We start from the raw sequence: 13,392 nt of genomic DNA on the forward strand, positions 1-13,392 counted from the left end.
ACCTGCCTACTTACTTAGAGACCTCCCTACCTTAAGCGCGCAATCCTGCCTACCTGCCTACTTACTTAAAAACTTACCTTAAGCGCGAAACAGAAACAAAGGAGAAACAAATTGTACTTGATATACAGCTTCTTTCATTTTACTTTATTTTCATCCTCACTGGTTCTTGTCTTGTGTTGTCAGCATCAATCTTCCTTTCACAATGTTTCTTCTTTTTCATCTTCACTGGATAATGTGTTTTGCTATTCATCCTTCTTGTTTCTTGTATCAACAACAATGTTCCTTCCAAAGCGATCTAAACATAATTGGTACTTGGCACATATCCTTACTTCGTAATATTAAAGTAACAAATATACGAAAAACAAAATAGAATTGCGTATTATATGGCAAAAAAATAAGAAACAAAACAAAATAACAAAAAAAACAACAAATCACCAAACTTATAAAATAATCAAACAGGCATAAAACAAACAAACAAAACAAAACAAACAAACAAATAAAAACAACAACAAAAACAAACAAACAAAACAAAGACAAACAAGAAGGTAAGAATCTCATCTTAAACCCACGAATCATCGAATAAACTAAACCATTTAACTAACTGAGAACAAACCAATCAACTAACCAACTAACAAATCAAATCAACTAATTCACAGGTCTCTCATTGATAACAGTAACAAATTAAACCAATCTAACTTACCAACTTATCAACTAACAAGTTTACCAACCAATCAACCAGCTTACCAACCAACCAACCAACCAACCAACAAATTAAATCAACCAATCAACCTAGGAGCTAAAACCAACACACCAACCAACCAACAACCAATTTGCTAACCAACCAAGCAAGTAACCAAATAATCCAAGCAACTAACCAAAAAATCAAACCATCCAACTACAAGAAAAAACCAACAAACCAACCAGCCAACTTGCTAGCCAACCAAGCAACTAACCAAAAAAATCAAACCAATTAACCAATAAACAAATTGGACCAAATGACCAACTGAATAACCAACCAAAAACAACTAACATACCAACCAACCTACTAACCAACGAAGTAATTAACCAAAAAAATCAAACCAACCAACCTACCAACCCACAAGCAAATTAAACCAACTAACAACCAATTGCTGTGCAAGATTATCGGAAAAAGAAAAGACCATGGAGACGAGGTCAAATGTGACTTTCTCTAATTTTTGTAAATTAATTTCTCTATCAATTATGAATAAAAATTACAAAGTTTACAAAACTATGACTGAAGGTTCACAAACAAACAAACAAATAAATAAATAAACAACAAAAATAAGAGTAAATAATACACATGCCTGTTCGTTCTTACTAAAATATGACATCGAAATGTTGTGGTGGGTTGTTCGTCTGTTTCAAGTGTACTTTTCATAAATCTGAAATTAAAATTTTTGAGCTAGAAAAAACAACTAACGTGCTATCATGTTAGCTGGAATTTGCGCGGGAAACAATTTCGTATTTTTTTTTTAATCTTGGGAAATTTATTGGAAATCTTGCTATTCGTAAATTTGCAAAAGTTTAATTACCGCGAAATTCTATTTTTTTTCAATTTCTCTTAATGAAATTTGAAAAATATTGTCATAATAATCCGAAGGCTCGACAATCACACAAAACAAATTTTTTATTTGCAAAAAATTTGAAAAGGTGTTTGATTTTGGATCCTACCTCATTAGTTTTAATGTTTCAAAATGACATCGTGTTTCCCCTTTTTTACTCAGTGTCGATTTTTTTTAAAATTATTTCAGCGATTTTTAGTAGCCTATAGAAAAAACTCGAAAACCTGTAAAAATGTCAAATTGCGTTTTCGCAAAATTCGTGACATTTTATATCCAGATGTTATAAAATTTAGATAGCATCCGTTTACTCATTTCTCTAGTCATTCATTCTTAAATGAAAGTAGTTAAAATTAATACGTTTTTTGAGAATTTCATGTCCCTAAAGGGCATTATTTCACGACATTTTATTCTCGCGTAATATGCTAAGTTGGGAAAATACTTTTTTTTTGACAAAGAAATATCTCGCGAATATTAGTTCTCGCTAAAATTAATTCTTTAAAGTATATTTTTCACAAAAATATTTCTATACGTCCTTTTTTCCAGTAAAACATTTTTCTCGGATTATTAAACACAACTAATAAAGAAATCAACAAAAAAAAATCGTGGTAAGTATTTTTTTACGAAAATATTTCTATGCGTCCTTTTATTTTTACAAAATATTTTTCCCAGAAATTTCCTATACATAATTTTATTTTTTTCCTTACAACAATATTTTTTCCTGCAAAATATTTACACAATTTTTTTGCTACTAACCTCAACTTTTTTCAACCTTCGAGCCTTTTTTTCTGTTTCTACCTCGTGTCACAAACCAACTTCTCGAAGCACCACTTCGTTACAAGCCATTTGTTCAGAAATTGCCGCCAACTTAAACAGTCATGTCAATTTCATGACTCTCCATATTAAATTCTCATTTTTCTTCTTAGTTATTAAAAAAGGTGTTAGTATAGTCTCCGAGAAGAAGAGTATTCTCTACAGTGAAATAAATTTCGTTTAAAAATAGATATACGACAAAAGTTAGGCCTAGTCTCTCAAAAAATGAACAATCTCTTCAGTACAATCAATTTCTCTTGAAAAACAAAAGATAATTGAGACCCCATCACCAAGATGAATGCTGAAATTGGAATACGAAAATAGCCACAAAATTGTCTCCAGCCCCGTCCCTAGGTCTTTTTCAGCCTATGATATTCACATGAGGTTGAATAGTCCTTTTAGTTAAGCACAGAAGTCGTGAAATATTAGTCGAGAAAATTCACTGGATAGAAAAGGCTTTTCCTTAAGATGTTTTTCTCAGGTAGTACAATATTGCGACGAGAAAGGTGTAAGAAGGCCGTCAGCGAGGCCGACCAGAAAACTCGTATCAACACATTGAACGGAGAAGCGCAAACTATTTTCCCTAATCTGATTGGTTGTGCAAATTGTTTTTTCAAAATGGATTTGTTTATAACCACTTTTGTTCAAATCCGAAGTAAAAGTTGAAATCGATTTAATTTTTTTTAATGACAGGAAGACAAAAAAATTTGTCTGCTCATTAAAAGTAGTGCGTTCTCAAACATTTTTTAGTTACTTCATCTCACGTGGCATCCGCGTCCCCAGGGTACCTTGACCCCGGTGAATGAGGTTTTTTACTTGAAAAAACATATACTCGTGTCTCGGGGTACAAGCTGCGTAATAAACAGTGAACTAATCACAAAGTATTTTAATGTGTTTCTGTCCGTAACATGAGTAGTTGTGTGTCTTCATAAACGACAAAACGCTTCTCTTCCTTCCTACACACAAGTTCTCTATATAGGCGCAGGTGAGTCACGTAACATGTGAAAAATACGACTGCAAAACGTCAGTTTTTTTCTATTTTTCATCCCAAATGCGAATTTTTAACCATAGAATTGAAATCTTGTAAATTGGTTCAATCTGGTCAATTTTCGTCTAAAAAAACATCCCATAGAATATTTAACATTTTAAAGGGGCGAAATAAATAGCCGAAAAAAACAGTTAACGTCTCCTTGTTCAAATTTGTGTCTCGCCCTCAAAGATTAAGAAAGAGAAACAAGCCCTGGGAACGAGGTTGCATTAAAATTTTATACATATGCTTTTACAAGAAATTTGTATATATAAAAAAGAACATTATTAGGCTGTCTAAAATCTACTACAGCTTTTTAGGGCGCTTGAGATGAAGCACTGTATATATTGTATTTTCTACTGCACGTGCTTGACGTTGAATTACTGTAAAATGTAGTTCGTCTTCATCGTTACTTTTTTGTAGAGATTGGACACTTACAAACTCAATGTTGTTAATTTCATAAAATTTCGCCTTCTTTTTTGAAAAACCACATAAGAAACTTTTCTTAATAAAATTACGAAAAAAAATAACGACACCAGGCATTTCAACCTCAACATCAGAGTGTACGAACAAACGAAAAACAGCGAAAAGACACCGTGGAGACTCGTCTACGCACAAAAACAAATAAATGGAGGGCATGAAAGGCATTACTCTTTGACAAAGACACTGGAGTGTGATGACTGCAGTCAGCTTTTTACAAGATCATGCCATCTGACAAGGCACAAGAAAGACGAATGCAACTGGCACAAAACAATCGTTTGTGAAGGAGAAAAAGTGAAGTGTATGCCAAATAGGTGTGTGCGGACACGGAAGAGAACTTTTTATCCCTAAAGAAAGAATGGCAGGTCTTCATTTTTTTTGTTAATACTAAAGTACACTAAAAAAAACATTGAAGCGATCATTTTTATGCTACGTTCATCGATTTTATTGGTCTCAATAGTCTACCCGTCTACCCCTATTCACATTTAGGAAATTTTGCGGTCGTGTATTCTAACCGCCCTATAATTAATACTTTGAAATTGCTAAGTCCTTCCCACTATTGCAAAAAATTGCGGTATAACAGTTTAAACTAATTCCTGCTCGAGTTACCTGTGGTTTAAATTATTTACTGGTGTACCGGTTACTTGTATATTAGCATGCACTTCGAATAAAACCCACCTGAAACTAATAAAAGAGTTGGGTACGAGGTTTATGATATCATTTCTTCTGGTATTGAAATCATTATATACAAGTAGTAATAATCAGAAAACTGTCTCCTTGTCTTAAAAACTGTCCGCTTAGAATACTAAGCCTAAAAAGTAATTGTACGTCTGAGATGTCAAATGAAGTTCATATAGTGCAACTCCTGACGCTTTTTAAAAAACCACCACAAGATTCAAGATTTATTAATATTTTGTATTAGTCAGCAGTCTCATGTAAAAGATAAACGAAATATAAAATTCAAAGTCGATATATGTAGTAGTCTACAAAATAACTTACTAAAATACTCTATCGTCATTTCCATTCTCTATCGCAGAGTATTTTTTCTTTCGCTTTTTCTTGTAAAAACTCTGCGAAGGAGAGTAAATATGGGAAGATACAAACATACACTTGAAAAAAAAACATATAAAAATCACCTTTGCATAAGCTATGTACCCACATAATACAGCATAATCATATCATAAAAAATGGTGTAATACAGACATCCACAACGGTGGAGATATTCGCAGCGTTGGAGATAGAAAGTCTATTAATAAATTCTAGAGAAAGTTTTTTTCACGAACTAGAGAGATCTAAAACGATTACTGTAATTATTCCAGTTACCGCACCCCATTGAAATAGCGCGCATAAAAGCCAGAAAGTATTTTAGCATATTTCCACACTACAAAGGACAATTTTGTTTATTAAATAGAAGGGCGTCTTGGTATATAATATATACTACATACAATTTATTGCGACGTAGTACTTTGATTTTTATACTCCTGAACATGCGAACCTTTTTAAAAAACCCATAGTGTTAGCGTATTGCGCGGTAGACCGAATTACAGTAATTTCAATGCATCTTAGTTTCGTAGTGGTTTCACATAAGTTCACTGGTTTTTACAAGAGACTAATTAAAATAAACTTATAAACATTTAATACAACCTCGTTACCACGCCCTTTTTGCTAATTTTTAGATTGATGATAAAAAAGAACGCGGGAAAGAGGTTCGTAATAATAATAATTATTAATATCCATTACTAAATTGTCATCAAAATATTTCGGTTATTTGAAATATCACCTTTACCGAACTAATACAAAAGCAGTCACAAAATAACCCCCCTGATATAAACATAATTTTTGTTAATTTATATCGCAAATATGATGTATAGCAGGGGGCTGATTGTTTCTGTATCAGTATATAAAATCAGTATAAAAGTATATGTGCACGCGTAGAAGCTAGTCTATATTTCAAAAAAATATAGTATGTAGAACTAGTTATTTTGTTTATCCCGAGAAAACATTATTATCAATTTGGATTCTCATTAGTAAAAACAAAAAAATCCTTTCTTTTTCCTTAACGAATTACTAACATTTCAGGAGAGGTTGTCTAAATTTATCTCGGGAAGATTTCGCAAAATAAGATAGTTAAAAGAAGTTAAAGAAAAATAAAAAAAGAAACAACTTCTCCCACATGCACGATCTGAATATAAACTACTTTGTTGGAAAGTATAAAAATAAAAACAGAAGAGTTAAACGCAGATCTGTTTTTAAAATGTCCTGCTGCGCTATGATCACTCTAATGCTCCATTTACCGCTCACAGCTCTTCGTCCTATTATAGCGGAGAATACCCACATTAAATTGTGGAGGTAATAAAGCAAACTCCACCGCAGGAAATTAAGTATGGCTGACTGTGCGTGAGCGTATTTATTTTATGATTTACACAAACATGCCATCTTCAGCGTCTGATCTCGTCGTTGGTTTCCCTCCCAACACGTATATACCAAGAGGTTTCAAGTCTTCGACGAGTTGTAAATATTTCATATTCTTCTCCTCTAATTGTTGCTTTACTTTATCAGAGGAGCGCTTGAAATCACGCGCTATTTTGGCGAGTTGTTCTTTGTCATGGCGAGTTGATCGCTCACTGTCTTTTTGTTGCGTGACTAATTTATCTTGTAGTTCCTTCCGTTCTAATTTCAGTTTCGATATTTCCGCTCGATTCTCTTGAAGCTCGAGACGCATCCTGTAAAATAGAAACATATTTCACATTTCCTGCTAATACAAAAATTAAGTGTGGTAACAGTCTGAATACCAGATCCATTCTTACACATTGCGGATATGAATGATTCCATGGAAAAATCGTTTCAGAAATTTAATTGAAGAATTGCAGTTATATTTGTTTACATTTAATGTCGCCATTGTGCTTTTTTGTTCACAAGAAGCACAATCATTTCGTATCGGAACGAAATCATTCCATTTTAGGATAAATTGGATTTCGTGTAAACGGACACTATCCGCTACGAAATTGTTTCAAAACGACTTCTATTCTCAACGTGAGAACATGGCCTAAAAAGCTCTTCACGTTATAAGTATTTTTCTTCAGCGGAAATCAAACCGGACGTTCGTAAGAGATAAACGCATACAAGACAATGAAAACCGGGTCTTATATTTAAATCGCTGTTCGCTAGTCAAATCAAGCTTATTTTGCCAACTGTGATTACATGATGACGTCATTGTTTAAACAAACGCATATTACGTGGAAACCAGTTGTCGTTTCGTAATAAATATTATTGTAAGTTGGTTTTTATTGACACTTAAAAAACCTGCAAAGTCATCATAATTAACTATAAAAGTTGCATTAAAGGTTTATTTACTTAGTACCAAGGTGGTAGAAACCAGGTCTTAAAAATATATTACGATGATAACAAGAAATAGAGAAAATCACTTTATAACGATTTTAAAAACGAATTTAAGTTACTTAATCTAAAACAAAACACGCCGAGACAACATGCTGAAAAGTTTTTCCAAGCAAAGATCGAAGAGAGAACGGCTTAAGAAATTAGAACCGGTTAATTTTATTGACTTATTGAGTGCTGTGGATAGTAATAATTTTGACGAAGTTGAACGAATGTTGAGTACAGACTTTGATGTGGATCAGAACGTTTTAGGTAAAGACATTATATAACACACTGATATCTTTCAATACGTTTCTCAATACACCATTTTAACTAAGTTTATTATTGCCAAAAAGCCTGATATATAAAGAAAATGTTATTCTAACCTGTTACAATTTTTCATTAGTCCTTGAACAAGTCAATCAATATTTGCGAGATATCTTAAAACTCGATATTTGGTTGCCACTCTTTTCTGAATGAGGAGATTTAAAGACATTTGATGAGGTTTTGTCTATTTTTGACAAGACGACGGTGTTCTCATAAATTTTTTTGAGATTTTTAGCCTTTTGATGACAATTTTTAACGTTTTTTTTTTTTTTTTTGAGAAATTGAGGGCATTTTTATAAAAAGACTTGAAAAATTGAAAACATCTTTCGAAATGTTCCGGAGAACATTAGTGGCCGGAGAACATTAAGGAGATTTTAAAGGTAATGTCATGAGCTCAAATTCACGGTTCTATGCATTCCACCATGCAGTCCCGTAAAACTGCAACTGAGAACATTTGATGAAAAAAGGTGAGAAAAACTCTACTTTTAGAGATTTCAAACATGAGGAAAACTTAATTCTAAGGAGTAGTGGCAAACTTGTATAATCAACTTTGCAAATAGTGCGCTATTTCACATAAATAGTCTGATAAGCTGTAACAACAATGTTTCTGAGAAATAATTGATTGTCTCTCCTTAAATCTTCCCATCAGCCAACTTTTGTTGATTATTAGTCTAATTACAAAAATTTGCTTGTGAAGAACATTTAAGAAAACACAAACTATTTCTCACCATAGGGACAACGCTTTTAACACGGGCAGCCACAAATGGGCATTTCGAAATGGTAGAGTTGCTGTTAAGATACGGTGCTGATGTAAACAAAACTGTTTTTGATGACACGGCACTGCATAAAGCTGTTTACAAAAACCATACAGATGTCGTGAAAGTGTTGCTTAGCAACAGAGCTGACACGAACGTTCAAAGTAAAAATGGAAATACACCACTACATCTTGCAGTGCAGAAAAATCATACGGACATTGTTGTGAAGTTACTGGAAAATAACTGTAAGGTTATTTTGCAGAACAGATATGGGGATACAGCACTGCACATTGCAGCAAGGACTGGACAAGTTAAAACATTCGGTTTAATTGCAGATAATGGCGCAGATATTTCGATAAAAAATAAACAAGGGAAAACAGCTTTAGACGAAGCTATGGAGACTCGAGGTTTTTCTGGAGAGTTATACGTTAAGTGGCTATCGTGACAAAGTTAAATTAAGATGTGTTTTACTAGTTAAAAATGTCCGAAATTTGGAATTCCCTTTGGACACTACGCCTTACATAAAAAACTACTCAGACCTGTGCAAATTTTTAAGACCAGGATATTTTACAACATATAAGAAAAGTAAAATGTGGAGCAGGTGTATTAATTTATAACAACATTTGTTCGGGAAGTTATAAAACGAGCTAAGAACAGACTTTTATTACATATCATTACTTCTGTTTTTATTTTAAAGGGAACTTGTGTAATACAAGTCGTCAGTCTATAAGGAGATCCGCGAGATTTAGGCTGTCGCTACTTGCAGGTACCTTTTTTGGTCACAGCCAAGTCAGTTTTTATGGTTATCCCATCAATAGGAAATTTTAAAAATAATTTTTTAATAAATGTATGCACAGCTTCGTTACATCAAAGCATTTCGCTTACGAGACAACTTGGAAACTTGTGGTAAACTAGCATCAGAGAAAAAATAGTAATGTCAAAACTTTTTAAATTACGACCATTTTTTAGACACCACGCATCATATTTGCGCTACTTAACAATGCATTACTTGAACAAAACTTATTAAGGTCGAGGTGGAAGCATTAGAGTATAAATAGATGTCATACTAGCAATTTCAGTAAGCTAGAAAACTATTTCAGGTTAATTTAGGCCAAGCTTATTATCTTAATTTTATTTTATACAAATTTTATTTGTGCTAGTTGAGAAACTGGCTCATATGAGCTTAGGTTAGAACTCTTATCTCTTATATTATTGTAATTTATTATTGTATTCTACGTAAAAAAAGAAAAGTAAAAGAGTAACATAAAATAAAAGCTCGTGTTTTTAGTGACTTTCTAAAGAAATATGCAACACAGCTAAGTTTTTAGTTACCATTTTGTGTCACAGTTATAACAGCGGTACAGTATTAAAGATCGTGTCGTGATCTGAACAGGAGGTATACTCTCCGTTTATTTAAGACAATAAGTAAAAGTAAAACGACAACTTACTTCCCAATCTCCACGTCTTGTTTACCAGTCACTTCCTGAAAAAAATTTCAACTATTGTTAGTGAACTTCTTATTAAATCAATTCACACCGCCCAGCTGATTATTATCACACATAGTTAGTCTGTTCGGTAAATATATAACTAGTTATACGATATCTGGTATCAACGAGAGACCTGTGTATGAATTACAATATGTAAATTAAAGAGATAAATAAATAGACTACATATAAATTGTATAAATAGAACTTCAAACCAAAAACTAAAGGTAAGAAAAACATTGCTAAGGGCTTAAAAAGAAAATAAGTAAAGTGACACAATAGCGAAGAAAATTTGTAGCTGTTACAATTACAAATACATGGAATACAAAAAACACTGCATGGAATACTTACCACTAGAGCCGATAAATTATCCTTTAAATTTTGGAACAAGCTTATCTAAATACAAGCAAAAAACGTAACTATATAAAAGTATGAAGGTACAGATTTTACTTAAAAGGGGGTCAAACAATCCAAAAAAGATGTTCAAAGGAAAATCACGTTATCCATTCAGGTAAGTGTTTACCTGTGATATTGTAGTCCCTATTGTTGATATACTTGTATTGGAAGTAGAAGAAGAAATAGATTGTAAATCTTCCGTTGAGCCAATTGTTTTCGTCCGCCCAATAACTGTTAAGATAGCATTATTTTTACGCGTTTTGCCTAACAATAAGTCTGTCTCTGAAGATTTACTCGATACTGACATACGATTGGTCGAAACGGAACGGTTTACGCTTCCAGAAGAAACCGAGGGTTTAATCCTTTGGTCATAACCAGTAAATACATCGGATTTTTTTGTGTTATTGATTGATGTGTTGCTTGCACCAGGTGAAGGAGAGGGGCTAGCTATTGGTAAATCGACTTGTGAGTTGCATAGTGTGGATTCTAGCCGGTTGACTATAATAATAATAAGTAAAATATATATGTAAATTATGTATAAATATTGTATAATGCGAATATATATAATTATTCAAGCTAGAATTAGGTAAGCTTTGAAATGAATTTCCTCATATAAGGCTGGAGGTTTTTATAGCTTTAAATTTAAAGAGATCTAAGGACTTCAGAACTTTGTTTTCACTATAACGGATAGCTTTTTAGGCCGACCAGACAAACTATATCAGGTATGGTGAAATGAAAATATTTTGTTTCGTGCTTGTTTACACTATACCACGTGTTGTATCGTGCGGTAGAAAAGAAAAATAAATTAATAAAAAATATTTAAGTTTCTGTCACACAAAGATTTTTTGGCAAGAAGATTTGGCTCTTTTTTCTTTTTTGGGGGAGAGGGGTTACTTTACCACCCGATCATTATATTTCTACTAACTTTTGTTTCACACATAAGCCAGAACTTTTATGACTTTTATTTTTTCCTTATTGAGGATATGTAAAAAGTTTTATTTCAATACTAACACAAAAGTGCGATAAGCTGGTTAGAAAAATTTTATGGAACTTTGTAGAGAGTTGTGAAATTTTGAGGAGTCGTGGAAACCCTGTCATTGCTACACATCAGAGACTGCAACACATACCTTCAGTTAAACATGCTTCCAGCGTGTCCCTTAAAACAGAAAAAAAATAAGAAGAACGTGTTCGAAGTTACTAGTACATTTTCTTGTTTTTAAAAAAAGAGTTTTAAGCGCTAACCTGGCATTGGCTACATCTGTTGGTTTTAATTCACTACATGGTGAGCCCTGGACAAAAACAAAAATAGTATGATCACAATAATAAGAGTTGCTAATAAAACTGATCAACAATAGGTTAAAATGTCCAAAAAATCAACTTAAATAAAAACAAACAAAAATACCTTTATAGGGCCAACATCATCCATTGATTCTATGATGTCCTATAAAAATATTTAACAAGTATTTAAATCAATATTTTTTATCTGCATATCCAGAGACAAAAAGAGTTACCAATGCCATTTATGTCACTTACTCTCATTTCGTTGACAAGCGAGGTTTTTTCAGATAGCTTGCGGGCTATATTATAATCAGCTGCCTGCAAATTATCTAAATAACAAAAGGGAGAGATATTTAATTACAGGAAAAAGAAATGCATTAGTGCTAAATTTTTTGTTGCAATTTCTTGCACATAGCTGCACATGTCCAACCAAAATTGTTTGGATTTTAAATTCTCAAAAGAACTTTTGGATTAAGTAACAAAATTTCTCAACATCCTTGGTGCAGCAGTTTTAATTTTAAGCATTGTAAACAACCAAAAATTATATTGCATACATCCTGAGAATACTGACATATGCAAAACAAACAAGTATGTGACTTATGTGAACATATTCATGTGAGCAGAAAAAGTCTGAAGCTTTCTGGATTTTTCTGATGTGAAGCCCAGAAAACATAGAAAAATATAATACCAATTATTTCTTTTAGTTTTGTCATTCTTTCTTCTTCTTCTCTCCTTGCTTCTTCCTCTAAGTCAGTTAAGTTATCCTCTGAAAAGCAAAACAAAAAACAATCAGCACTTACACTGGTAGAAAAAAAACCACAAAAAAAGGAACTAAACATATGACGGTCAAAATACAATGATTAGAAAGTTAAATTTTTATGTCATCATACCTTCTTCTTCAGGGCAAGCCTTTATAAAACCTTGAAGCTTGGGCATGAATCTAAAATTGACATAATAAGGACATTTTTGTGTAAAGATTTTACGTGTAGGTGACACAAATTTTAACACAACAATATTTGAGAGTAACTAATATAAAACTAATCAGTCATTTACTAGAAAATGAAATTTGCATGTGTATAAATGGATAATGGTCCGAGCACTGTAGGCCACTTCCCCTTTAATAATGGTCATTTTGTTGCAACAACTATTATAGAAATAATAATAATAGTGATAAAAACGATTGATGAAAAAATGGGAATTACAATTTTAATAATTTTTTTATAGAGTGATTTTAAATTGTGACCTGTTAATTTGAACCCATATCTCTTTTCATTATTATTTTATAACTATAAATAAGCATAGTCATATATTTTTAGAAAACCTTTCTGAACATGAAACAAACGAGAAGATTGTACGGTGCTACCCATGCCTGTTGAAGTTTGACGGAATACGAGAAAAAGCACTCTAAACAGTACAAAATCTGAATATGAGAGAGAAGGCATAAAACCAACAAGGAAAATTTACAATACTGCCAAATAATAACTTACTCTTTTTTGTCTTTGTAACTATCACAAACAATTTCATAGATCTGTGCCGCATCTTTACTTGTGCTAACTAAGAACAAAGCTTTGTTATCTGTTGCTACTTCCCGTACCATTAAATTCTTTAGTGGCAAAACAGGAGCCTGGAAGGAATGATAAATCAATATTTGTAATGGTGTCATAGTTAGGATAGCAATAGTTGGCCAAGTTAGAAGTCAATGAAAATAAATACTTAGCCCTTGTAATTCAGCATTTTAAGTCGGCAAATATTTGTTGTCACACTTTCTGCACTTATTTAGGAAACTGTGGCAGTTTTGTAATTTACGTAGGAAAAAGTTTCTCTCTACTTTCATCAGTAATTTATGATTTAATATATATCTCATACTAACATATTTA

At 32.5% G+C, this 13,392-nt stretch overlaps 2 protein-coding genes across 3 annotated transcripts in view; one reads left to right on the forward strand and one right to left on the reverse strand.

Annotated features, from left to right (window-relative positions):
- Positions 1-4,601: 4,601 nt before the first annotated feature.
- The window catches only part of LOC130638398 (A-kinase anchor protein 13-like), a 49,633-nt gene continuing 40,842 nt past the window's right edge, over positions 4,602-13,392 (reverse strand). For both annotated transcript variants that reach the window (XM_057447000.1, XM_057447001.1), the window contains 11 exons: positions 13,003-13,139; positions 12,406-12,455; positions 12,204-12,281; positions 11,771-11,844; positions 11,640-11,678; positions 11,480-11,526; positions 11,365-11,393; positions 10,365-10,735; positions 10,193-10,237; positions 9,806-9,840; positions 4,602-6,623 (listed from right to left, as the gene is read on the reverse strand). In XM_057447000.1, coding sequence (XP_057302983.1) covers positions 6,320-6,623; positions 9,806-9,840; positions 10,193-10,237; positions 10,365-10,735; positions 11,365-11,393; positions 11,480-11,526; positions 11,640-11,678; positions 11,771-11,844; positions 12,204-12,281; positions 12,406-12,455; positions 13,003-13,139 — 1,209 coding nt within the window. In that variant the 3' untranslated portion in view covers positions 4,602-6,319. The remainder of the gene's footprint in view (positions 6,624-9,805; positions 9,841-10,192; positions 10,238-10,364; positions 10,736-11,364; positions 11,394-11,479; positions 11,527-11,639; positions 11,679-11,770; positions 11,845-12,203; positions 12,282-12,405; positions 12,456-13,002; positions 13,140-13,392) is intronic.
- LOC130638425 (ankyrin repeat domain-containing protein 2-like) lies at positions 7,303-9,631 on the forward strand. Its single transcript, XM_057447002.1, has 2 exons — positions 7,303-7,548; positions 8,336-9,631. The coding sequence occupies exons 1-2, from the start codon at positions 7,389-7,391 to the stop codon at positions 8,800-8,802; spliced, it is 627 nt and encodes a 208-aa protein (XP_057302985.1). The 5' UTR covers positions 7,303-7,388; the 3' UTR covers positions 8,803-9,631.

The sequence above is a fragment of the Hydractinia symbiolongicarpus genome, chromosome 1, assembly GCF_029227915.1.
Source record: "Hydractinia symbiolongicarpus strain clone_291-10 chromosome 1, HSymV2.1, whole genome shotgun sequence".
NCBI lineage: Eukaryota > Metazoa > Cnidaria > Hydrozoa > Anthoathecata > Hydractiniidae > Hydractinia > Hydractinia symbiolongicarpus.